This window comes from Melospiza melodia, chromosome 1 (genome assembly GCF_035770615.1).
Source record: "Melospiza melodia melodia isolate bMelMel2 chromosome 1, bMelMel2.pri, whole genome shotgun sequence".
Classification (NCBI taxonomy): domain Eukaryota; kingdom Metazoa; phylum Chordata; class Aves; order Passeriformes; family Passerellidae; genus Melospiza; species Melospiza melodia.
Genome location: NC_086194.1, coordinates 108,465,975 through 108,491,960, shown reverse-complemented (window position 1 = coordinate 108,491,960; position 25,986 = coordinate 108,465,975). Strand labels below are relative to the sequence as shown.

The 25,986-nt window shown below is 35.3% G+C and overlaps 1 protein-coding gene across 5 annotated transcripts in view; it reads left to right on the top strand.

The window, feature by feature from the left end:
- Positions 1–25,986, top strand: part of PTPN3 (protein tyrosine phosphatase non-receptor type 3) — a 157,735-nt gene that overhangs the window by 82,039 nt on the left and 49,710 nt on the right. For all 5 annotated transcript variants that reach the window (XM_063163824.1, XM_063163834.1, XM_063163815.1 and 2 more), the window contains exons 6-11: positions 286–330; positions 1,249–1,301; positions 10,057–10,177; positions 13,912–13,999; positions 18,680–18,768; positions 23,986–24,049. In XM_063163824.1, the coding sequence (XP_063019894.1) occupies positions 286–330; positions 1,249–1,301; positions 10,057–10,177; positions 13,912–13,999; positions 18,680–18,768; positions 23,986–24,049 (460 nt within the window). The remainder of the gene's footprint in view (positions 1–285; positions 331–1,248; positions 1,302–10,056; positions 10,178–13,911; positions 14,000–18,679; positions 18,769–23,985; positions 24,050–25,986) is intronic.

Below are 25,986 nucleotides of genomic sequence, written 5' to 3'. Positions count from 1 at the left end.
AGAAAAAGAGCTCAGTTCAGTGGTGATTTGGTTTTTGTAGGGTCAATTGCAACATTAATACTGTGGCTTTGGAGCTGCAGTAGAAACTGCCAGAGATCCTTAAAAATGTTGTGAGAGTAAGTGGGTGTATGATTGCATATTTGTAAATGCCACTAATATTTGTTCATCTATTTGTATAGCTTGCTGGGAAATTTAATTAAGTAAAACTAATATATGTAGCTATTTAAATCATACAATTTAAAAATAAATGCACATTTGTTTCTTTTCCAAAAAATTATTTTCTAGGCATTTATTCTTTCTACAGTTGAAGATTGATATTGCAGAGGGAAGGTAATAAGATGAATCTTCACTTTCTCTATAATTCTTTTTTGAAATAAAATTCAAAAGCCTTTGACTTGAGGGTATTGTTGCTGTAAAATTATCCCAGTTATCCCATAAATATGGCTTGTGAAACATTGCTTTAAAGGAAAATCATGTTGCTAGGAAATGTTACAAATTTTCTCATAGCTCACTTATTAAGAATGGTTTAGAAGTCTGTTGTAAATGAGCTGTAGGAGATGCTGTGTGTCAACAGGCTCAACATCAGCCACAGAAATATTTATGCAAGGCTTGGTGTGCCAGGCATGGAATTCCAAACCTGGGGACCCAATACCTAGTGCAGTAATCAGGAATAGTAACGGGCAGTTCATGCTATTGTTTCTCATTTCAGGGTTATATTACCTGTATGGTGGGCATATACCCAATGGTTTATTTGGCTGTGATTTCTATGTGTTTTTATATTTAAAAAAAGTAACAAGGAAAGCATGGTCCAAGTATTTGCTGCCAAATGTCAGTTGCCTACCGGTGTTGGCTTTTTTTCTTTTATAGAGTCAGTTTTGGTCACAAGATCAGAGCTGTCTTTATACTTGTCATTTGGGTATTTTAATGTTTGTGTCTCATTTTAAATACACCAGAATATACCTATTAAAGTAATGTCCAGAGCCTCATAAAAATATTTTCTCCTTTTTCTTTCCTGACTAAGCATCCAGCAAGAGCTTGAGCTTGTCCTTTTCTGATTAGTTCCTTCCATTCACTTAAGGGGCTGTTTAATATCTTGTACTGTGCTTTAACCATCAAACTTAGTAAGAAAAAATCAGATACTCTTTTGAAGATAAATTAGTCTTCACATACTGAACTAATTGTGAGACAGTTTCAATAAGACATACATACAGCCGATGTTTAAATAAAATTATTTCCTCTCCTTTCCAGGTTGTCATGCCCCATTAATTCTGCTGTTGTCCTAGCATCATATGCAGTACAATGTAAGTACTAATCAACCATTATTTTGTTAATAAATTTATTTGACTAACTACTTTCTTGGCTCTTTGGCACTGAAAAGTCAGGAAAGATTTCTTTCCTTATCTATTTGTGCAGAGTATTCAGTATGCAGGTGAAGGTTATTAGAGCAGCCTCCAATGGCAGTCTAAATAGAAAAAGAATGATTTTAGGCCCGTAAAAAAAAAAGTTGATACAAGAATAATGTTGCTATTTATGTGTTATTCTGACTGCTGAAAAAAAGTCAGGTTTGCATTGTCAGTGGAAACAAAACTGTGAAACTTACTGTGTGTTTTAATAGCTATGAGAAAGCATTCCAAGGGAATAAGTGGTCATCTAGAGAACAGATAAGAGGAAGGTAAACTCACGATTAAGAAACTACAGTGTTCTTACACAATGTTTGTTTCATGGAATTTGGTTTCTTAGCTATGTAAAACTGGCCCTTTGCAACACATTTAAGGTGACTTTACATATAAGAACTTACATCCTTCTCATCTGCCTTCAGCTAGCAAAAAAATTTCAAATGATGATACTAGAAAAACATCTTGTGTAGGAAAACCAAACTGGAGTCTGACAATGCCTCACAAGCATCCTCAACAGATAGTGGAAAACAGCTGGAGGAAGACCTTTCTCATTAAACAAATAAAGAAAAAAAACAGGTTGGGGGTTTAGTGGAGTTTGCATATTTGTTAAAATAGTCAGGGGAAAATAAGCGAGAATAGTTGTGTAATTATTTGGCTGAATCTCATTTCTTTTATGGAAAGGCTAACAAGGCCCACAGAAACAATTGAGGTAATTTTTGTTTGAAATAAGAACCAAGCTAAAATAATTAAAATGGTTTTCAAAGAGGAATGTGATAAACTCTTATCTGTTGAAACCCTAAGAGTCTTTGAAACATTTGCTTTTATGTTAAAGCATATCATATGTTGTGCCCTTTTATAAAATGAAACTGTAATGAGATTCAAGCTTCAGTAAGAACAGTTGAAATTTTCCAAATTTCCCATAGTCCCAGTTTTGGTGCCAAATGAAATGCATCCTGCTCTGGTGTTTCTGAGGCCCAGTAAGGGCACTTGAAGGCTGAAACACTCTGCACCATTAGGATTGCTAAATGAATTGGTGATCCAATTGTGCTAAAGCTCAAAAATGAAGAATGCAAAGGTTTTATTGAAAGGGAAAGTAATCATGCTATATGTAGTGTACCCCAAATCCCCAAGCTGTTCCTGCTTCCCCTTCAGTTTTACGACTGTTCCCTTTTTAGTACTTAGGCTAGGATACCTACTAACACAGTTATCTGTGCTAAAGGAGAATGATAGAATGACGGTGAAGATTGTCAAAGGATGCTAGTGTGTTTTAATAATTTCTTTCATGGTGTGTTCTGGATTTTCCATTGAGCTATTTATCTCTTTTTTCTAACTTCTGATAGTGCTGCTTTTACCAGGTGGTGGGGATTTTTTTTTATTTCTTAATTTTAATTAAAAAGCCACCTCACAGAAAACCCCAAACCCAAAAGTAACTATTTTTTGCTATCTGTTTTCCTTTCTGTTGCAGTTTGTGTGATACTGATATTTATTCTCTGCATTGGTAGCGAATGAAATGTGTAATAAAAAGACATATTCCCTTAAGTTTTTTGTTTTTTGCTTTTATCTGAAGATCATGGCATAGGAAAGACATTTTTGAAATCAAGGGTTTCGGTCTCCTTACTGAGTCATGTTAGCTGTGATTCCTGTCAATAGAAATTGTTTTAAGTAGTTTTCTATTAGCATTTTAATTTCTAATCTGACTTAGTAAGGAAAGCTGAAATTCTTGGTATGAAATCCATTGTCTGAGGTTGCCATGAATCAGCTCTACCAGAGCTATTTACTCCCACTTCTTGGTGGCTTTCAGGCTGCTCTCTCCTTCTGTAGCTTCCCTTGTATGCAGAAGGGGAAATCTTTGTTGTCTGATAACCTTGTGGGTTCTTTATTTAAAAGATGTAGCAGTTGTTGCTGACGGGAGGGCTGAAGCAGATCTCTTTCACAGTGTATGAAGTCTGGTGTTTGATATTTCTGCTTTTGCTTCTTAACTAAAGTTCTTCCATGTGCTGGTTGTATGGTTGGCCTTCAGAGGCTTTGTCTGAGTTTTGCAAGGGGACAGTTTTTGGTGATATCTGCTGAGATGCTGCTTCTCTGTAGTGCCCTGTGCTCAGGCATTTGGTTCTGAAATACAGCTCTGACGTGTCCCTCTGCCCTGCTGCAGCACACCCTGCCTTGCCTGGTGGGGCTGAGTTACAGGGGAATGCAAGTGGGTGTGAATACTGTGTCTGAAGAACATGTGACTGAACCTGATTACGAACATACTTGAGGCACTTCAAGAATAAGTTGTTAGTGTATTATCAGGAATGTGCTTTGTGATGAAACAGTCAGTGGATTTTGAAATATTTTTTTTTAGAGAAGAACTTGTTAAGGTGCATTTCAAATAATTTTATCCTTGTGAAGTTAGAAGGATACACTCATACTGAAAAAAACTTGATGAATCATGTGATTTTAGTAGTGTAAAATGGGAATGTTGTACTGTCTATAAACCCAAATAAGGAAACCTATACAGTACGACTATTCTTTTTAAAAATTTCAAATGGTGATTTAGCACCACTTATTTCTATCACTTCATGTAGCAAATTGCCATTTCCAGGCCACTGTTTAAATGTCCAGCTACTGGTATGTAAGAAACCCCCATGGGTTTTGTGAGAATATGTTCTTATGTTAATAAATCCACTGCTGACTTGGGACTTGAATCTGAAGCACAGCAATAAAGCCAGACAAGAAGTTATGAATGCTTCTAAGCTTGTTTTTTCCTGAGCATCAGTTGCTCTTCTCTCCTGTGGTACTGCTCCTCTCAGCCCTGCCTTGAGACCCGGGGATCATCTCTAGCACACTGCAGTCTGCCTCTGGGACTTTGTTCAGCAAGGGGTTACCTGGCTGCTAGGGCTTCCAATGGACCTCTTCTAGGGAAAGGGAGGCTGGTGATGATGAGGAGTCAAGGAAAGGTGAACTTAGTGTGAAAGTCTCTCAGGAACTGGGAATAAGAGTGTTAGAATTTTGGGAATGCCAGAAGATTGATGTCCCAGAGATAGAGGTGGGCTGCAAGATTTAGAGAAACATCAACAGCACAGTGAGGCCTGACTCTTTCTTCTGACTTGCCATCATTTTACCTCACTTTATAAAAATTATGTTGACCCCTCAGACTTCCTAGTTTATGGAAACCTCTCTCTTTTAATGGTTAGCATTTGGGAATTTTTCTGTGTGTGCTCCCTACCCATGCTTTCTTCAAGTGAAATAGTGCTCATAAGGACATCTCATAGAAGCTGAGAGACTTACTTACAGATCATCCATGTTTCTGCTTCTTTCCAGGGCATCTTTAACCCTTGTGTCTTAAAATCAGACTGGATTAGCAGAGAGAACTTTGAGCTGAATTTCCAGGATTAGAAATTACTTACTAGGTGTGTTGGGTAGTCTGAGGATTGTGTGCATGTCACATCTGTTCTTCTGAAGCCTGCATCAGTGCAGTTCAGCCAGAGGTACCTTTTATCCTCTCTTACAGTACCTGTCATCAGCAGTGCCAGTGTTATCTGTGTGATGGTGATGAAACTCCCAATACAAGAATCAGCTTGGAGAGATTAATTGAAAAACCCATTTTCTTCCATATAGTTCACTGAATTCTAGATTGCTGCTCCTGAGCTTGCTGGCATCTCTGTACAACAGATCATCTAAGTGTCCTGATTGTTTATATACAGCAACTTTCCAGCTCTTTTTTGCTGGTTTTCACTAATTATATTTTGCACTTGTGTTACGCAATACAGAAGCCACTTCAGGAGATCATTGCTTCAAATATTGTTTGTGATGGTCTTCCATTAAGCCACAAATAATTTTTGAACTGTAACACTTTAAAACAAGGTATAGTCCCCAGAGAGGAGAATCCCAGTTTGGGATACTGGCCAGTGCTGTAGCTGAGGGAGCTGACTTTCTGCAGTGCCTGCAGATTTGATACTACTGTTCTTCTGTATTTTGAGTTGGATGAACCTATTAAATGTTTTTGTGTAACATAACTAAAAAGGGGGAAAGAGGAGTTTCCCAAGGTCAAGATCCATGTAATACAGAATTACACTCACGGTAACAGCTTCAAGTTGCTTCAGGGAAGGTTTAGGTTCTGTCTTAGGAGCAATTCCTTCACCAAAAGGGTTGTCAGGCTTTGGAAGAGGCTGTCCAGGTAAGTGGTGAAGACATCATTCCAGAAGGTATTTAAAAAATGTATAGATGTGGCACAGAGGAATATGGTTTAGGGTGGGCTTGGCAGTGCTGGATTAAGGGTTGGACTCAATGATCTTAGAGGTCTTGTCCAACCTAAATGACTTTGTGATTCTCAAATGAGTAGTGATGAATGCTGAGAAACAACATACATGGCAGAGGGTCAGGCACATTAGTTTGGTAAAGCCTCACAATGTTTTGGGAGCACTGGTAACTATTCCTGTAAGTCTTTTATCCTACTGCCTCCTCAAAATGAATGCTTTTTGTACTTTGGCTTATACTTTGCTTTTCTCAATAGTTTTTTTTGATTGTGTCTGTATGGTTTCTGTAGTACATGTTGTATTTGAGATGCAGAAACAGCAACTCACTATAATTTATATTTTCTAATTTGTTTCTTCCTTTTCCTTGTGACTATTGTTTTGTGTTGTTGTTTGACTGTGTCTGGGTTTTGAGCTGCTGATTTTTATTTTTTAGTTCTTTTAATAAAAGGCATTACAATGACTGGCTCATTTTTCATTCTGGAGTGGTAAATAACTTGGAGACTACCATTGTGCATGCATAGTTTTCTCTATTTTTCCTCTACAAATGTTCCTTTGTTTTTATTAATGCCTAATTCCTCATTCTGTCTTACCACAAAATGGCCAGCTGTTGTAAGTGATCATAAGCAGCTATTTACAGTCATGCCTAGGCTGAACATTTTGTAAGGGCTCTTGAGTGTGAAGCATTATTTCCTCTTACAAAACAAATTAGTTTTAACTCACATGATAGCTAGTTCTACTTGTCCTGTAGGGACATCACAATTTCTTAAGGACTGAGTGGGTTAGTGTTCGTGTTCGCATCCTTATTTGGATACAGTTTCCACTTGTTGAAACACATTTCCTTCTCTCAACATACACTTCTGAGAGTTTTGGTCCTTTTAAAAATTTCTCTATGAAAACCTTTTTCAACATGGTGTCATTTTGCTCATTCCAATGTACCTTTTTAGTCTGTGTTTAGTAAGCATCTGCATTTTTATATTGGTTCTTTGAAACTAAATTCTGCTGTAGCAGATTAGTTTTTGATTCCTGAAACATTTTAACACTTGAATAATTTTTAGTTACTATTCAGAAACAGTTTATACTAGGAAGTTCATCTTTCTTCTGTTCTCTTTTTGTGCCAAGAAGCAATCACTTAAAATTTCTAAACTGATTGAACTGTATAGATTAAGATATTTTCTTTTTGTACCTCAATGTTCATATGAAGATAAATTAATCATTAGCTTTTAATACACATTTCACCCTCATCTCGAGAATGTGAGTCATTATTACTGTCCTGATTTGGAGGCCAGTCATAAGATCCTAACTATGTTTTAATCCTGGACTGCAGTTTTATACATGAGGGGTTTTACAATTTATATGCAAGACTCTTCCTGTGGTTTGTTTATTCTTTTGCCCTGTGAACCTGATCTTTATATGTAGTTATCCTTTTTTTTTAAAACAGGCAACTCAATTCAATTTTGTGCTTTATTCATTTGATCTAAAATATTAAAATTGCTATAAATTTACAAATTTAATATGAACCTGCTTGATTCTTTTCTGATACACTTCCCAGATCTATAGAAAGTTGAAATTACCCACTTTCTAAAGACTAGCTTTTGTAGGCATTCCTTTGGGTAAATTTGTCCAAATGATCTATAACTGATTTCTCATCATGGTTAGCTGATGAGCCATTCATACATTTCCCTTCTTGTATCTGAAGTTAATTGAAATGCCCATGTGCAGAAATAGGTTCTGGTGCTATTGCTTTGTATGCAATTCTTTTTCTTATTATTTACAAGCAAAGTCTGTAGAATTGGAGAACAATGTCATCTGCACCTTGAAGTATATCTGAACAAATTACTTTTGAAAAAAGCATGAAGGATATATGGCTTACAGATCCTATGTTCTGTAAACATAGATGATCTCAAGACTTGTGTTTCAAGCACTTATAAGCTCTTACTTTATTGAAAGTTTGTAGAACTAGTGTTTTGGCATGGCTACTTGGATATTGAACTCTTCTTTTACTAGAAATTAAAAATAATTTTTTAATTTTTTACTGAATATGTCCTTCTAAATTAATGGTTCATCACATTCCTTCATTTAAAGCTTTTCATATTAGATATATAGTTCTAAAATACAATATTCTGATATTCAAATATCAGGGGTTTGTTTGTTTTTTGACTCATCCTTGGTTTCACTTTCTCTCACTTTGCTTTATATTGTTTGCCAGTTATAATAAATTAAAGAGCAACAGTGGTCTAGAATGGAGAAAGGTTAAAATGTTGTTATTTTTATACTCTAACTTTATCTTCCTTGAGTTAGTATCTGCTGTCTCATGATCAGAGCAGAAACTATGTCAGGAGAAACTCAGATTAGAAATAGGTCTTTAATTTTTTCTGCCCTTCTTTTCTCTTCTGGAGAAAACCAGTAAAGAGATAGAAGCATCATGGATTATTATTCTTGCCGGCATCTCGATATGTCCGAACTTTTTTTCCTGCTTGGATAATTAAATTTTACACAAGATCATTAGTCTTGCAAGATGTTTCTCTTCTACTGTAACAGCTGGCTAGGGAGTTGGAGAAGCTAAATTGCTCCCCTTGTTGGCATGGCCTCAGATAGCTAGTAGCAAGAGGAAAAAAATCCAGTGGGCTATTTAGAAGATCAGAAAGAAGACTACTTCATAATGTGTGGAGGAATAACAGTTGCCCCTTTTAGAGAAGGTAATATTACAGTAACAATATCTTTTCCTATTGCAAAGAAAATTGAAGTAGAAAACGACGTTATCTTATTTCTGGCAGTCTGGTCTTTTCCCATTGGCAAGATTGGAATTCAAACTGGCTGCAGTAAATCTTAAAGATGTAGATTGTTTCGTAGAAAATATGGGTTGTGTTAATGACTAGCAAAGGAAGGGATCCTCAATCAACTACTGTAATTGTGAAATTGTGGGTTTTATTTTACACTGCTATTACCATACTACTTATTTCTAAAAGTTTCAAATTTTCACTTTTATTGTTGTTGCCTTAGACTTAGCATTGTCAGGCTTGGATTTTTGTCAGTATATAGATATTCCTAAAAATCATTTCAGTTTCTTGTGATACTTCTGCATCATCTGTCTTGTTTGATTTCGTGGTTTTTTGTTTTGGTTTGTTTTTATTCATTCTTGTTTTTTTGTGCTTATTCAGGTAAATTTTCCGGTAATGTTCAAATACGTGTTTTGGCTCTCCTGGAAAATATGTAGTCCTTTGCCTGCCACTTGCTAATTAATTTAAAGTTTAGGCTACCTTTTAAAAGAAAGAACTTAGTATGCAAGACTTTCTGCATTTAAAGTAAATCAGATTCTCTTTATCATTCCCTTTTTTATTTAAATATGTCTCTCTATGCAGACAATTAAGTGTGCAACTATATTGGCTTTTGACTGCATTTCCCTGGGAATTGTATTGTATCATTGCAGTTCCATTTTCTTGAACGTATAAATCATGCAATTGGAATATATGTATGTGGGAAATATTAGTTATCCCCTGCATTACAGATCGTACATAATTACTATGTGTAAATTATTTCTGATGTGCCTCTTATGCCCCTCAACTTGAATCACTTAAATAGCTCTGCTGTACTTTTTAAAAAAATTTCTGGAAAATAGTGTTAATATTATTGATAGTATATCCTAAAAGTGTGCTCTTGAACTTTGATTTAGTTGAGGAGCTTTTGATGCTGAATTGTTTGCAGTCTATCAGTTACTTTCATTTGTGTTAATTTGCAAATCATACCAATAACTTCTGAGAAACTTTAAGGCTTTGTAATCACTATTCCATACTCCTTATGAAAAAGAAGGTTAGTACAGGTTGTAGTTATTTACTTTTTGTAGCAGCTTGGTAATGTTATTTGTCAATCAGCAGTTATTTCACACTTTCTGTTAAGTAATTCACGGCTGAATTTCTAGGACGGTGTCATAGTTGGTAGAAGAGCAATTTCCACCTGAATTTGGGAAGAGTGGATGCTTTTTAAGTGACAGATCTTGTTGAAAACTTCTAATATGTTCTAGTCAAGGAAAAGTGTCAAACTGATTTCATTTGCCATCTCTTACTGAAGCAATTTGGTGTTCTCTGATGTTACAGTGCAGCACGTGTGTGTCAGCACAGCACATGACATCTGTCTGGTGCTGTTACTGGTTGTGATGCAAAAGTGAGGCTACATAAGTAACTAAATAAAGTACTGAGTCATTCAGTGCCTGAGATTATAGCCATGGTAAGTGTATTTTGCAAAAAATCGTACCTCGCTGAGGTCATACAGTTCCCGATGTTCAACACTTCTTGTCTGTTGGGAAATAATTGGTAATTTCTCCATTTTCCCATAAGTGTATGCATTTTAATGAGAAGGAATTTCTTCTAAAGAAAAATCCAATTAACTATGAAAACTTTATATATGTGTTTCTTGTTTCTTAACAGCACAACTTGGAGACTATAATGCTTCAGTGCATTGCTCAGGATATCTTTCAAATTACAGCTTCATACCAGAGCAGAACAAAGATTTTCTTACCAAAGTAGAAACACTACATGAGCAACACAGGTAATGTGAACTTTTAGTTCTCTCTCCCCTCTTGAGCTTTTGAAGAAAAAAAAAAGATGTCAAAAGGAAGATTTGATTTCTTAGAAGTTTCATTACAACAGCCAGTTGTATTTTATGTAGCTGTTAAATGAAATACTCGGGTTTATCATAGAGATGCTAGTTTAATTATATTCAGAGTATGATGCTAATGTATTGAAACATTTAAATAAATTTCTGGTTATAACCTCCAGGAGATTAGTTAGCCTTAAATATTATTGAAGTCAACAATCTAGAACACTATACTAGATGTTTGAGGAGTTTGCTGCATGAAGAACATTTGATCATTTTTCAAATTCTACAGATTTTTTTTGTCTATATGTGGGAAAAAACTCCAAGAAATGCCATAGCCATAAACCACTTCAATTAACTTTGTGCTTTCAGTCCTCTCTCCTGAGTGTAATACAAAGGCTGCAACAGATTATTCCAGTCAGTGCACTGCTAATTATTTTTTCTGACCCTGCTGATTTGTCTCTTGTAAGACTGCAGCTTTGGAATTAGTGGTGTTGATCAGATACTTGTAAGCGGAATGCAAATACACCAATCTAAGAAATTGTCTGTGAGCAAATGAAATCCAAATCTCTGTAGACTTGTTTTCTCTGTCTGTATCTTAACTGCAGCAGAGCTAATTCCCTGCTCTCTTAGTTTCTTTGATTTATACCCTGAAATATTTCCATTTTCATGTCTTCCTAGTGTCCCTCAGCTGCCTTTTTCTCATCTTTCAATACTCTTAGTTTTTCCTCTGGTTTCTTTACTGCTAGTGGGTGTAGTGAATAGTTCTGAACTTCACGTGTGGTCCCTAGGCATCCAGAGCAGTCCTTGTCATTTATGGGGCAAAAGAAGATAACCACTGAACTCTAAACTCCAGCTGTCCTTTCTGTTGGAGATACTAATCTGGGCTGCTTTCCAAACAGTTCATGTTCAAGCACACAATAGCTGATGCTTCTTTCTACTCCTTCCAAATTAATTTGCAGTTTCCAGTAGGCTCAGTAGTTTTTTGAGGGGAAGTTTTTAGACAGGAATGAATAAACCTCCTTGTCTTTTGGAAGCAGTCACCTTGGAGACCAGTGAGGGCAAGTTTCTAAAGAGTCTTGGATTGGCTGGGTTGAGCTCAGGTATTTAGTGCTGTGGTAGCAAGAGATACAAAACTGCAGAGGAAAGATCAGAAGTTAGCATTGGTCCAGACTAAGGTGTGGTGGGGTCTGTTGGAAAGACTCCTTTCTTCTCTGTGTCCTTTCAGTGATATCGGTGCTTTCATTGAGTGTCTTTGGGGTGAAGAAGCCTTGATGGTTGAGAAGTTTAACATCTGTATTAAAATTAACAGAGGTGTTGGTAATTGAAGGTCTGACTAAAAATACTGAGTAAATTGAACTTGAAATTTTTTATTTTATTATTTCAGCACATCTTTAGAAACTTAGTTCTTAAGGCCAATTTACTTCAGAGTGCGAGGAGAGGCAGACAAATTGTTGTATATCCTGGCAGTATTTCTTGCATACTCCTTTGGCATTCCTGTGTCTCAGACGTGAATTTGACTAGATCAGTGCCAAGAGCATACTTGACAAGAATGGTTCTGGTGTTCACCAGAGCTGCTAGGAAGGAAAGATGGAAAGGAAGAATTCATTTTTTTACCTTTGAGAGAACGTTGTTCCTTTGGAATGAAATTTCTGCTAATCTGGATTAAAAAATATTGCTGTAAACCGTATAGGTTATCTGTAAGTTATTATAGCTTTGAAATTGGTATTCTTATATTACAGGGTTTCAAAGCCAACCCTATAAACATCTATCCTTTTTTCATTCTTTAGTGTCTGTGCTTTGGGAAACTTTCACAAAGGAAAATAAAAAGGCCTGAATTGCTGAAATACAGATGTGAGAAGTTATGTTGTCTTGTTATGTGCTGTAACTCAGTGCAAAGTTTTTGTTACCTAAATCTTATGTTGCTTTTCAAAATCTGAGGAAGTATTCCCTGAACAAGTCCATGTCACACTGTTCAGTGGATAGTATGTAGCTGTTAAGAAAGCAGCTGTTGTCATGTTGAATTTTTATAGCTTCAGAAATTTTCCTTTTATGTTCATCCCTAAGTCCATAGGGGGATTTTTCTGTATGTAGTTGGTTCTAATGTGGTTTTCCTGCTGTGTTTTGCTTAGTAACATAAGCAGCCCAAGATCTTAGGATGCAGATATTGTCCAAATTTGTAAGGTTTTGATGCTTGCTAGATCCAGCCATCAGTTTGGCGCGAAGGATGCATTTGAAACTAAATAGGATTCTTATATTCCACATGAGGTTCACTAGTACTTGGGTATCAACAACTACAAAAATTGGAACATCAAGACCAGTTTCCTCTAGCCTGTTTATCTCACTGAATAATTACCATCTGCTTAGGGACCTGACGGTTTCATTTCACCTCTAATTGAGTAGGAGGGTGTAACAACAATGAGTAAAAAACCTAAGTCTGGTCTGAGATACTTTTTGGCCCTTCAAGACACAAGGCATGACTGGTCTGGTGTAGATGGAGTACACAAACTGAGAATTAAAATTTGCAGGCATATCTTGTTAGTGTGCAGCACACCTTCTGAACAAAGTACTTGATCAAAATATTTAAAAATTACAGTGATGTAGCCTTGCAAACATATTCAGCATCCTTTTATATAATAAAATGGCCATTTCACATTGGTTTGCTTCTATAATTTTCTGACAGTGAAAGATATAGAGTCTACTAAAGTTTTTCAGAATTAAGCTGACAATAGTCAGTATACCTGTAGATCTGAGAAACCAGTTAACTCAGTATTGTGACAAACAGTAGTTTTCTTCATCTTTACTCTTTTTTCTTGATATTATGCCATCCTCAAGCCATGCTGACCATGGCTTTCCAGTTCAAGGTGGCTTTGAGTTTTCTGCAGCATGATGTAAGATTTCCTAGAGTGGCAGTTTCAGGGCATTGTACTTGGATGGCTTTGCATTTAACAAGAGGGATATTAATTGGAAGTAATAGAGACTGGAGTTCTTAACGTAACTCATTATTATGTCAACTTTGTGCAGGTTGTACCTAAATTGCATTGGATTATGTGATTTTATGCATGTTGTTTTGGAAGCTTACCTAGCAAAGAGTTGGTTTTACCTGTATTTATAGAAGCTTTCTTGAAGACAAGAAGGTCAAATATTTTTTATGATTTTAATGTCTTAGCGGCAGGAGAAAAAATATTTTAGGACTTAGAGATTTTGGGTAAATCAGATGGCTTTTCCTTGGTGAGTTTCATAACTTTAACTTTTAGTCTGTTCTCTCCCCTTTATTTTATTAGTGCATTCGTGCTTCTTATCTTTCTTCTACATGACTTCTTTCTGAGAGACTATGAAATGCACAATATTTACAGATACTGCTTCTTATTAAAAAGTCAGATTTTATAGGGGAATTGTTTCCTCATCCCTCTGAACATGACAGATAACAAAAAGATTTTTCTAAAAATAGCTAGTCCTGAGTGGCTAAGGTAATAAAATCACACATAATTTACTTAATTTTTTGGGAGTACTTTAGCAGGGCATTCACCAGTAAAGAAATTGTGGCACTACTTAATGTGGGGTTATTTCTGAGACACTGGACTTCAGCATTCTTCTAGTTTTATGCATTTGGAATAAATATGATACAATATCTTTTATTTTTGACTTGTCTGTGGTTCATATTTATTATTTTTCCCTTCTTCTAGTGGCCTCAAGCAATCTGAAGCAGAGTCCTGCTATATAAATATAGCAAGAACACTTGAATTCTATGGAGTGGAATTGCACAGTGGTAGAGTATGTTTACATTGTAATTTTTCCCTTGGAAAGTAAATTTATATGCTTTTTTTTTCATAAATTAATAGTAAAAAAAGTAATACTTAAACACTGACTTTATCATATATTATTTTTAAGGAAAGCTGGGTAATTTTTCAATAACTTATGTGTGACATAGGTGCTAGAATTTCAACCAGATAAGCTAGAGCTCCTCAAAAGTGTAGAAAGAATTTTTAAGATAAACTATTTAATTACTGCAATATATTTTACTTAATAATTTTACAAAGGTTTCTGAGTGTCTTAGCATGAAAGAAAATGAAATGGTCTGTTTAGTGCTATTAGTTGGCAGGTGTTTTAAGAGTTTAATTTCTCTGAATTTCTAGCACTAATTTCTTAAGTGTTAAGAATATAGAGGTTTTTTCTTGTTTAAATTCCTGTATTCCAGGCTAAATCTAAATATTTAACAGTGTGAGTGATGACCAGTAAAACTATATTTGAACTCTTTTAGATACAGGGTGTTCATTGATAAGAAACATGTCTTAGTATTTCACTGTCTACTGCAGTTTAATTTTTTGACTACACTATTCAGCTGAAGTGAATCCCCAAAATGCTTTTTTATTTGCATCCTAGTGTACAAGTTACTATTAAGCACCTTTTGTGCTTCTGTGTAGTAGTAAATTGTTTTTGTATAGGACTTGCAGTGTAAAAACCAAAGGAAGTGTACTACAGATAATTGATTTTGTAGATGAAGATGACTTCTAGTTTTCCTAACATTTTTTGAGGTTTGTTAGTAATCCTGACACTAAGAGTTAGCATGAAAAATTGATAAATTTCTTTAATGATGAGGAAGGAATAGAATGAGTAATTTGCTTCCTTTAGCATATTTTCTTCTTGTTTTTCTTTATGCTGCCACAAATAAGTGAGTGTTGCATTGAGTTTCTAGAAATTCCTAAAATACTATGAAGCCACTATAATTACATTTATATTAATGAAATACAGTGATCAAAAGGTAGACGCATAATAATGGATAAAAGTAGAAAGAAAAGGAAATTGTTAAATCTGACTTTGTATAGTCTGACCATTAGGTCATCTATCATCTTTCTACTTTATTGAAGAAGCTCTTAGTGTTACACTTGAGATCACTATATGCACTTAACTTGATTGGATATTTTCCTTTTAACTTCTATTATAGCCTAGTATTTTGATAAGTCAGCTTGAGTGCTAAGACTTTCCACACTAGACTGTGACCATTATCTTAATATTGACAGGATGTTGTTTCTGAAAGCTCTTCCAATTTCCATTATCCTTCCTGAGCTGCAGGCCACTGAACTGCATGCAGGGTGTCAGTAGTGGTTTTACCAGTTCCAGCAGTGATAAGAGACTGGATTCAGACATTTTTAGCTAAATGAAATTTCACTGCAGATGATTTTGCTACTGTTTCCATTCAAAATAATAGTTTTATCAAAAATCATTTTTTTTAAGGATGAAATATTTGAAGTGATCTGGTTTTTCTAGCCATTGAACTAGACATCTAGATGTTTAGAAGCTGCCAGGAAGGAAATAGAACCCAAACCAAAAAATATCATGCCGCTTTTCAAATTGAGTTTCAATATCATTTGAATGTTGATCTTCATTCTTCCTCTCCCTTCCTTATCTCAGAGTAGGTAATGGAAAAAGAAAAGTACAGAGAAGTATAACAATCATGAATGTTTAAAGGAAAAGCCTTCTGTAGCAGGTGAACAGCTTGGAGAATGTGAATAGCCAACAAGATCTTCAGTCTACCCAAAAAGAGACAGGTTTAAGTAAAGGAACTTTTCCCACAATGCTGCAGTTGAACCGTAAGGGTTACTTCTGATTTAATGGATGCTCAAGGTGAAATAGCTATCAGGAGCAGTCAGGCAGTCACTGGAGTCCATTAAACATAAAAGGAGCTTCTAAACCAGGAAATCCTCTACCTGTAAATGACCTGAAGCTGAGAAGGGAAGTCATTAGTCGGGGTGTAGTTGGTTGTCTCTGAAGTTTTGTCCTTCCAAAACATCAGTTGCAAGTCCCTGTTTGGATTGAATGCCATGAGGCAAACCTCTCAACCAACATGAGAAGAAGTTTACAGTGAAGGTTTATAAGCTGCTTCTTCAGAGGCTACTATGTCCTGCCCCTGCTCTGGCAGGGATGTTTACAGTGCCTCCTGATATCCTCCCCCCTCTCAGTACTGCTTTTAAATCATCCTTCCAATTTTGTCACATCCCAGTGCCTTGACAGATTTAGCAGGGGCTAATTAAACTGTGTCTCTGTGAAAGGCTTTATCTCTGTGGATTCTGATGATTTTGTTCCTCTTAGATTGTGGATGGCAGAAGAACCAGGTAACACTTGGCTTTTATACTAATGGCCCAAATAAGTTGGTGGTCCTGTACTGGTGGTTGAGAGTGGGATACTTTTGGATGTTTCTTGACAAGCAGTTGGATATATAGCTTCCTTATTTTTTTATTTTTTTTATGATACAAAGCTAAATATTTAATATAAGTGTAAGCCTTTTTTTTAGCAACTTATTAAACACGCAACTTCATTCTGAGCTCAGTTTTCATCTGCAAACACTTCTGCTTTTTTTCTGATGAAAAATGTGAACTGCTAAAATATTAAAATATGTGATAGTATTAGGAGACTCGAGAGTGAATTCAAGATCTTAAAACTATATTGATATTTCTTGAATTTCTAATCTCCTTTTCACTCTGGACCACTATCCCCTCTGCTCAATAATTAATCTGCAGTTAACTTATCCTTCATTTCAAGATAGGAATTTTTTTGAATCAATATTATTTCCCTATCTACAAAAATCAAAATGGTAATTGTAAATTAAATCAAATATGAATCAGTACTTCACTACCTAGATGCCTGGCATGACAATTTTTTACAACTTTTCTTTACAACTTTTTATTATTATCTTCTTCATGTTACCTGTTTTTTAATAAAAATATGCATGCTATTTCTTTCTTATGCAATTTAACAGCATGTTTTGAAAGTGAAATAACTGTACATCAGTATCATTTTTTGTTAAAGAGACCCTCTCTTTTTGCTATTCCAGCATCTTGTTTTTGTGTTTCTTAGGCCTAATACAAGAGAATTCATAATAACAAATAACATGGGAGCTTAGTGGTTTGGGCTGGTGCAGAGGAGGGTAAGGAATGAACTTTGTTCTGACAAAGCTTCTGGAGAAAACAGAGTAGTTTAGCCTAATTAATCCCCATCAAGTGTTTTAGATAATCCTTTGTTTCTACTTAATCATGTCGATTCTGAGGTTTTACTTTAAAAGCTGTTTTTTCTTCACAGTATTGATTTTTAAAAGCAGAAAGCTAGAGTGAGCTAAAAGTGCTAATAATACAGTTTTCTACCCTGCTTTAGGGTGGCCGTATCATGGCAGAAACAACTAAACTGTAGGCACTTAATCTCCTGAATACCTCAGTGTTTTTCCCAACTATTAAAATACAGGGATGTCACTTCTGCATTCCTGTGTTATGCTTTGCAAATTAGGTTGGACTTCACTCATTCATGGGCCTGTAACACACTTCTGTTCAACTGTTTTTAAAGGATTTATTGTGGACTTTCTAGACTTTCCACAGTATTGCCAGAGCACATGCTACCTGTTCTATTTTCCCGTACCTTACTAATATAAAGAACTTGGGATTGGACATGGAGGAAAGCCATATATTAATTGAGCCCAGAGTACCATCTAGAGGAGCAACTGTGCTACTGAAGGCTTTAAGAGAATCTGCTACCATTGGCTGTCCTTTAAAAACAATCTGAAACTGCTTTTGAGTCAAACCTGATATTTGAAACAATGGATTCTACTTACATGTGGATTTATGTATGCATTTAGGTCTGTTTAGAAATCCGTGTAATGACACATTAGTGTGTATTGATCATAAGAACTGGGAAGCCAAGATTTATAACTTCTTCAACATCAGTCTGCGTTTAGGCTCAAAATGACCATCCAACATCCTCCTTTCTGCCTTGTTGTTTTTGTTGTTGTTTTTTGTTTTTGTTGCTTTTTTTTTTTTAACTCAAATGTTTGCTTATATGTTTTCTCTTGAGTATCTCAGTACCTAGAAAGGATTGTAAAATTCTGATTTTTTTTCCCCAGTTGCATGTGTTAAGCTAATGCATAACTTTTGGTTTAGTTAATAATGGATTTAATTTATTATATGAAATGTTCATGTACGTGCATATTTTTCCAACATATTCTCATATGTGAAATGATGTCATTTCCTGTGCAGCCTTTCTTGGTAAGAGCTTTTAGGAAAAAGTAAGGAATTATTTCCTCTCCTTTTTTTAACAGCATGGAATCAGGCAATTTTTGTTCATGTCCCAAAATTCTGTGACATTTACCTGACTAATCTTAAAAAGTATTTCAACTTCTTTCCTGAAATAATTAGGTTAGACTTGCAAATTTACTCTTGATGCAGACCTAAGATACATCCAGGATAGTAGGATGAACGTTACAACTTTTATGAATGAATAATATTTAGAACATGTAATAGATAACATCAAAGGAAGGAGATGCGCAAAAATCAAAACCCAAAAATGTAATTGATTTTATTCCTGAAGTGTAGCAATTTAGGTATAGAAAGCTTGAAAATAAATTTATTAGTAGATAAATGTGAATGACACAAACTGCATCTGTGTTCTTACAGTATTTTTCTTTTTTAGGATCTCCATAATCTAGATCTTATGATTGGGATTGCATCCAGTGGAATTGCTGTATATAGAAAACTCATCTGTACAAGCTTCTATCCCTGGTAAATTCCTGTATTGTAAAGAAATATGTCCAGTTTTTTCAATCTTATGTCCATTTGCTTTCACGTTTTTTCCAAAGAAGCCTACAATACACATATTTGTTCTTTATGGAATATTGTATTATTTTCTTGTGCTTAGATAAAAACAAAAACTTGCCTAGGCAAGTTTTTAAGACTTTTGAAGTCCTTGCACTGTGTGAAGTCTTGATCAAGTTAATTTACGTACAGGTATGAGTAGATTATTAGGAGGACCTTGTGGTCTTAGAGATTTGCTGCTGTTGTGCCCAATAATATGTGTCTTTAAAAACAAATTAATCAGTATTGCTATTAAAGTTCAGCCCCTAATTCAGTCTGAATTAAGTTCAGTCTGAACTTTTTAATGTGGCATTCAGCAAGAAGACACTTCTTGGAGCCGAAATGTAAAACGAGGTTTTTAGAGTTTCAGATTTTCAGGAAGTAAAATAATATAATTTAGACATTTTTAAATGTCATCAAATATGGTATATAACATTAACAAGCAGGTGAGAGACTTTCACATTATTCTCTGATACATAAAACATTAAAATGCATGATTGTGCTGTAGAAACTAACCTCTGCAAAGAAATAATGTGCACAGGAACTCTGATATGAACGACATGAGAAATTACATAAGCTATAATTTTTTTAAAATGCTTTTGGGCTTTATTAGTTATATCATACTAAAATTATAACCTGAATAAGAAATCATATGGAGGTCAGGCATTTCCTTATGGTTTTTGGATTGGATCAGAAAGAAATTTTTTCCAGTCTTTCTTTTTTAAACGAAGTATGAACTTTTTTTTTTTTTAATGCCTAATAAAACTATAGCTTTGTCATGTTATACATGAGTTCTTTGAATTTGTAACAATTGTCCTGGATAACTTTTTCAGTAAGATAGTACAGTGTTCTTAATCATGACAGGAAAATGCATTCCAGTGGGTTATACTTGCTTTTTGGCCCTTAATTATAAAAAAAACAAAAGCTCCCTAGCTGTATTTTTTAAATACTAGTGTCATCCCATTATTTCATTTATGAACCCAACCAAACAGCTATTTCCTATAGAAAAGCAATAAAATCAGTCTCAATTTAAATTCTAGGGGAAAATATACTGCATGGTCTCTGGATTTTTTTTTTTCTTTGCTGTAAGTTGCATTTCAATTTCCTGGGATATACTGCAATCATCCTGGGTAAATGCATGTCAATAATAATGCTCTCATGCAGCAGCATAGTGAAAACTTGTATTTTCCCATTTCTAATGCACATTGAAGCATAAAAGACATGTCTTTCATCTTTGTGCCTTGAGTGCTGCTCCTTCATACATCAGCCTCTCAGCTTCTTTCAACTGCTGGAGGTTTTAAAAACTGCCAGCTGGAGGCACGTTTTCTGTCTTCTGCCAGTCTTGTTCTGCCAACTTAGTTGACCTAAGTAATATATGAATTGATAATAGTTGTTTCTGAAAATCATAGAGTAATGGCATTTTAAAATCTGTGACTATGAATTTTTTCAAGGAAGAGAAAAATAGTTTGTAGCACACAGGACAGGAGGAATCTACAACTTCCTGTGCTACTTTTACTCCTGAAGAGCACAGAGGAATAAAACACAGATGCTAAAACATTTTTCACAAAAGCCTGTTCTCATTTAAAGAAAAAAATGAGGGAAGTAAAACCCACAGATTTTTCAGTTCAAATAATTCCCACTCTAAAATATGAGGTTTAGGCAGTAATATTTTCATCTGCCAGCTCATGCAGTTGTTCCAAGCTTTCCTACTTACTTGCTTTCTCTCTGCCTCTCTCTAAAAATTTAATTTCATCTTGAAAGCAAAAGCTCCCTTCACAGGGGCTAACTTTTGATATTTTATTCCTGGCATCTTGCATGAGTTAATCGTAATTCTTTGTGCAGGAATGGTGTCCATTCCCTGATCCCACCAAAACAAGCAAACATTGAAAATCACCAGAGTGCAGTTGCTTGGGATGTATTTGTAGTATAGATTCTCACTTTCATTTTAGATCTCAAAGCAGGATATATTTCTGCAATGCCTGAAGTGGCATTTTTTTAGGCTCTTTGTGTAACACCAATTGTATCAAGTGATTTTTCCTATGGACTGTGCAAACTTCACCATTAACGAGTTAGAACTCAAGGTGGCAGCAAACACCATCGAAGAACTCTTTCCAAAATTTTAAGTACAATACTCTGCAGTGGATGACAACAATACAGCTATGCCATATGGTAGTAGTCAAAGGGGACCAAAAGTTTTCAGGAACAGAGGCAGTGAGAGAGCTCTGCCTTGGCAAAAAGATGCTTTTCAATCAAAGCAACCTACGTAAAGAGCTGACTGATCAGTCAGCGACAATGCAAGTCAAGATAGGTTTAAAAAATAGCTTTGGATTTAATGCAGTGTTTTGTTCACTCTGCAGAGTTATTCTCAAAGGTGCTTAACAGTTATGTGGTAATTTCCAAATTTTCCAAGTAAATAATTATGGCAAAAACATACAAATACTCTATATCAACAGCAACTAAAGTTAGGTGGTAAATGCTATTTTGTGTATGCTGTTTCACTGCTTTGAAAATTTCAGAGAAACTGCTTGAGGATTGCATAATACATTGCTAGTTAAAACTTGGAAAACAAGTATCTTGCATAGCAAATTGGACAGAATCTTTTTTCAGTGGCAAAGTATAGGATTTACAGGTAAAGAAATTTTCTCTTTGCTTCAAGTCACAAGTACCAGCTGTTAGTACTAAGTTCTAGGACAGGACTGCCAGTTTAATAAAAAATTAGCGATTCTGTGGCCCACGGAGTGACAAATCTATTTTGATGCTTGTGAATGATTGGAAGATGGGACCCAAAAGATCCATCATTCTTAATATGCTACAACTAGTGAGTGCTTTTTAAGTAAACCATGAAATTTAATGATTTGTGAATGTTGCATAGTCACTGAACAGATTATTGGTGAGAGAGAAGGGCTGCTGAGCCACCAGTTATGATAACAGTAAATGCATTCTATTAATATAATTTTTGAGTATGGCATCTTCAAGAACTTGTTAAGTCTAAGTGCTTTGACACCTTAATCTCCTAGACTTTTTTTCTAGATTTTTCTAGGTGTGTGCATTCAGTCAGTTTGTGGGCATAACATTGCAAATGATTTTTAGTTATTGTTAAATGAAAATGTCAGAGTAGCAAGTGTTCTTCATGCCTGAACTAAGTAGGTTTAGTTGTACTTTAAGAAGAATGAATGGAATTGAGAGGGGTATTCTATTTAGGAGAAGGTCAAAATAAAGAGACTTAATGCCCTGATTTGGCTTGAAGTGATCATATGGTAATGCACTAAATCATGGGGCTTGTTTTGGTTTTGATGGAGTTTTGGTAGTTTTTTGTTTGCTTGCTTCAGGGTTTTTCAAGAAAAAGCAGGAGGTAGTGGAGAGTGATTGAGGGAGTTTTGGTACATTAGGATGCTGGCTACCTTTTTGTTGTTGGGTGGTGGGTTTTTCACTTAGTCTGCCAGGTTAGTTTTCTGTGTCCTGCATTTCAGCTGGCTCCATGTTGGGGTAAGACGAGACCATGATTGCAACTATGGAGTAATTCCAACAACTTGTTTGTTGAAGTTTAGTCTAAGTCAAGAAATGTGGTAAGAAAGAACCAGAAGCACAAAACTTGAGTGGTACTAGTTCAGCCAGAGTAGCACTAGAATCAACAAAGAATTAATATACGATGAATTGCAGCTCAGGAAATACAACTGAAAATTTCTGACTTGTCAGGTAGTTCAGAATCAAGAGCTTTTAGATGAGCCACGCAGATCACTGATGTTTGAGGTAGCAAGTCAAATGACACAAGTATTTTAAGAGTTGGCCTAACAGGAGAGGTGGATATGATTTCAATTTTCCATTGATTTTCACATCAGTTTGTCTTGTTGAAGAATCGTGTTGAAATACCTGTTTCTTTCTGGTTCTGTAATTGATGGTGAAAAGCATTTTCTGAATATGGCATTGTTTTCCACCTCTTGTGCAGCAAGAGGGATAGATAGTTCCATTAATATTCTTGTTAGTAACTGGCAAATTTATTCTCCTGTGAAGAGAGAATAAATTTGCCAGTTAAATAAATTTATCCTCTGTGAAGGATGTTGCTCTATAACTCAAGTGCCTCTCCCATGAGCAGTTGGGAATGAGTTTTTATGCCATCCCACTTGATGAGAGTAATGCAGAAACTATGCCAAACTGAGAGGACTTTCAACAAAGTTCATACCTGATGTCTAACATCCTGTAAAGCATCCATTCTCGAAAATATTATGAGACTTTTAGCTGTAAACTTACAAAACTCTTTCATTATTTTTTTTCAGGCAAATATGACTTGTTTAGGCCTTAAATAGGAGCCTTAAGGCCTTCGTAAGATTCCAGCTGACGGTAGATTAGAGATTTCTTTGTCCAAGAATGCAGGTTTTCAGTTACTGAAGTAGAACTATTGCAGAGAAAATGTAGGTATTTTAGACAAATCTTGTTTTGCTGTGGGAAGGTGTGCAGGTGGGTAGAAGTTTGTTTAATTTAGCAAAACTGATAAGTGTATAATTAAAATGAAAGTTGCTTGAGCACCAACTCCAGTTGTAATCTTTACCTTAGAAAATATGTACTCACACTGTGTATATTTAAAAAGATGTGTTCAGTTCTAAAATTACCACATAAATTATATAGCAATGTTAATGAAGTGAAAAATATATTAACACTCATTCCTACAGTTTTCATCCTTCTAAAATGATGATTTTATCTAGAGATTTTGGTTACTGATTAAGACAAATACATGATATCTTTCATGTTATGAAACCAATTCTGCAAAGCCTCTGCAAAGTTTCAGTTGTTGTAAGACCAACCTTGTCATGTCATTAGGGTCTTAAATTTTGTTCCTTTAGTCACAGTTGTCATATGACTCTAAAGTTATACAAAAGTTGACACATTTAACATTTGTGCAGCTTAGTGTAGAAGATGTCATCAAGTTTTTTGCTGCAAGAATAGATTTGGTGGGAGAGAACTGCTGTGAACTATTTAAAGATTAAACGAGGACATCTATTTGCCACTCAACACAAGAGATGGCTGCATATTATTCATTGAATATTTTACAGCTCTAATCTTTCAGGCTCACTGTACACAATATTATTTTTCATTGTTTTATCACTCTAAACATTGCTCGGTATTTCATGGTCTGTTTCTGTCTTTTAGGGTGAACATTTTAAAAATTTCCTTTAAAAGGAAAAAGTTTTTTATACAACAACGGCAAAAACATGTAAGTAGTCCTCTAATATTGTTTTGCTCTAGTGACCATATTCAATATTGAATGTAACTTACAAACTGCTGATCAAAAGACTCTGTTGGGATAATGTGCCTTCGAAACTCTGTTTTGTTAACTTGGTCTTGCTGTTCTGGTCTGCTTATTCCCTCTCTTTTTCCCTTTTATTGTTTCCTTTCCAACACTGCATCCCTCCACTTTCAGTCTGTTAGACCCTATCTTTCCCACAGAGGCTTCTTCTCCCTTGGAGACTTTGGGGAAATGCATATCTCCATCCTTTCTCCAATACCTATTAACATAGCATATTTCCCCTTTCTCACCAGCATCTGCTGCCCTTCCCCTTGTTGCTCTCCCTGCCCTGTAGAGTTCCTTAATGCAGTGAATCTACTAAACTGCTTGTCCCAACTAGGGGGAGTTTGTGAGGTCCCTTCAGCTTATGGGGCTCAGAGCTCAGGAAGAAAGCAAGGTTCCTGGAGGAAAGGAGAGCTTTGCAGATGAAAAACATGAGTTTGAAAAGGGAAATAGCCCACCTGCTCCTCTGTGTAACATGGAGGGCTTTAGGAGTTGGCAAATTATATGAAGACAGTTGATAAAGCACACATAAAATTTTTCAACTGTTGAGATGGCTTCTGTTAGTTGCTTTGTGCTCTTTGCAGAACAATTGAAATATTAGTCTATTTAATGGGGAAGGAAATCTTGATTACTGATTATTATTGTGCTGCCACAATATGAAAAAAAAAAAAAGATATTTTTTTACAAAGAGCATAGATTATTTAATATGACAAGGAAAAAAACCTTCTCAGAAACTAGTGATCAGCAGACGCATAAATATTTTAATTCAGTCGAGGACAAAGCTTAATAAAAGGTAAATGTTAACTTGTATCTAAAGTTCATGGAGTTTCTCTGTGGTAGTACACAAGCTCTTAAATTTATAGAAACTGTGTTACAAGACCACCTCTTGACCCACATAGATTAGAAGGTCTTGCTGAACACAGATTTCTAAGGAGGCCTTTTTAGTTTTACCCAAAAGGAAAATGTTTTCTTCTTTTTTCTTTTCTGTGTGCCCTTCTTTTTTCCCATTTTGGTGGGCTCTTTGAAATTTGAGGAGTGTGCAAGTATGTACATGTTACATTTCAGGACTCATGTTTGAGAAGAGTTAGTTTCCAGACACAATGTTACAGCACTAATGATTGCACACACAGATAGTATGCACAGAATGTGTCCTTACACATTGTAGGGGGATCTTAAAGTTTTTTTTTACTAGCTGTAAATTTCTAAATATGTTGTCTATATGCAGACATTTTGCAGTCTGTTCATTTTTATTACACTGCACGAAGAAATGAGTGGTTGATAGATCATTCTACTCAGTTCTGAGTGTAAACACTTGCAAGTAATAACTTCTCTCCTGGGTTTGAGGATTAAAAATTCACTGATAAATAGTAATTTTAAAATCTAAATATTTCAAATATGCAGATAAGTGCAGACTTTCAGATAGCAGCTTCCAAATGATCTATGAGAATAAATGTAGTAACAGAACTCTCTGAGAATGATTAGTGCAACAGGGCTTGGAACTCAATGATTTTAAGTCCCTTTCACCCAAACCATTTTATGATTCTCTGAAAATGAGTGTATTCACAATGGTTTTGTAATATGGAAGAATAAAGTGTCAATATAGAACTATCTGTGGACTTAATGTAAAATATGTGTGTTCATTACATAAAGACTTGACTGCTGTCAAATGTAGAATTTTTGTCTCTGGAGACCTGTGTCACTTTTGAAGAGAGCAGCAATCTTAATTTGTTCAATTAAACATTTGATAAATGATGACAGTTCAAGGCTCTTGATTCTTTTAGCTTACCTTCTCTTAAGTGATCATAGTTCTTTGTTTCATAACCTCCAGAGATGACAGTAATGCACGCAGTGTCGTGCTTAAA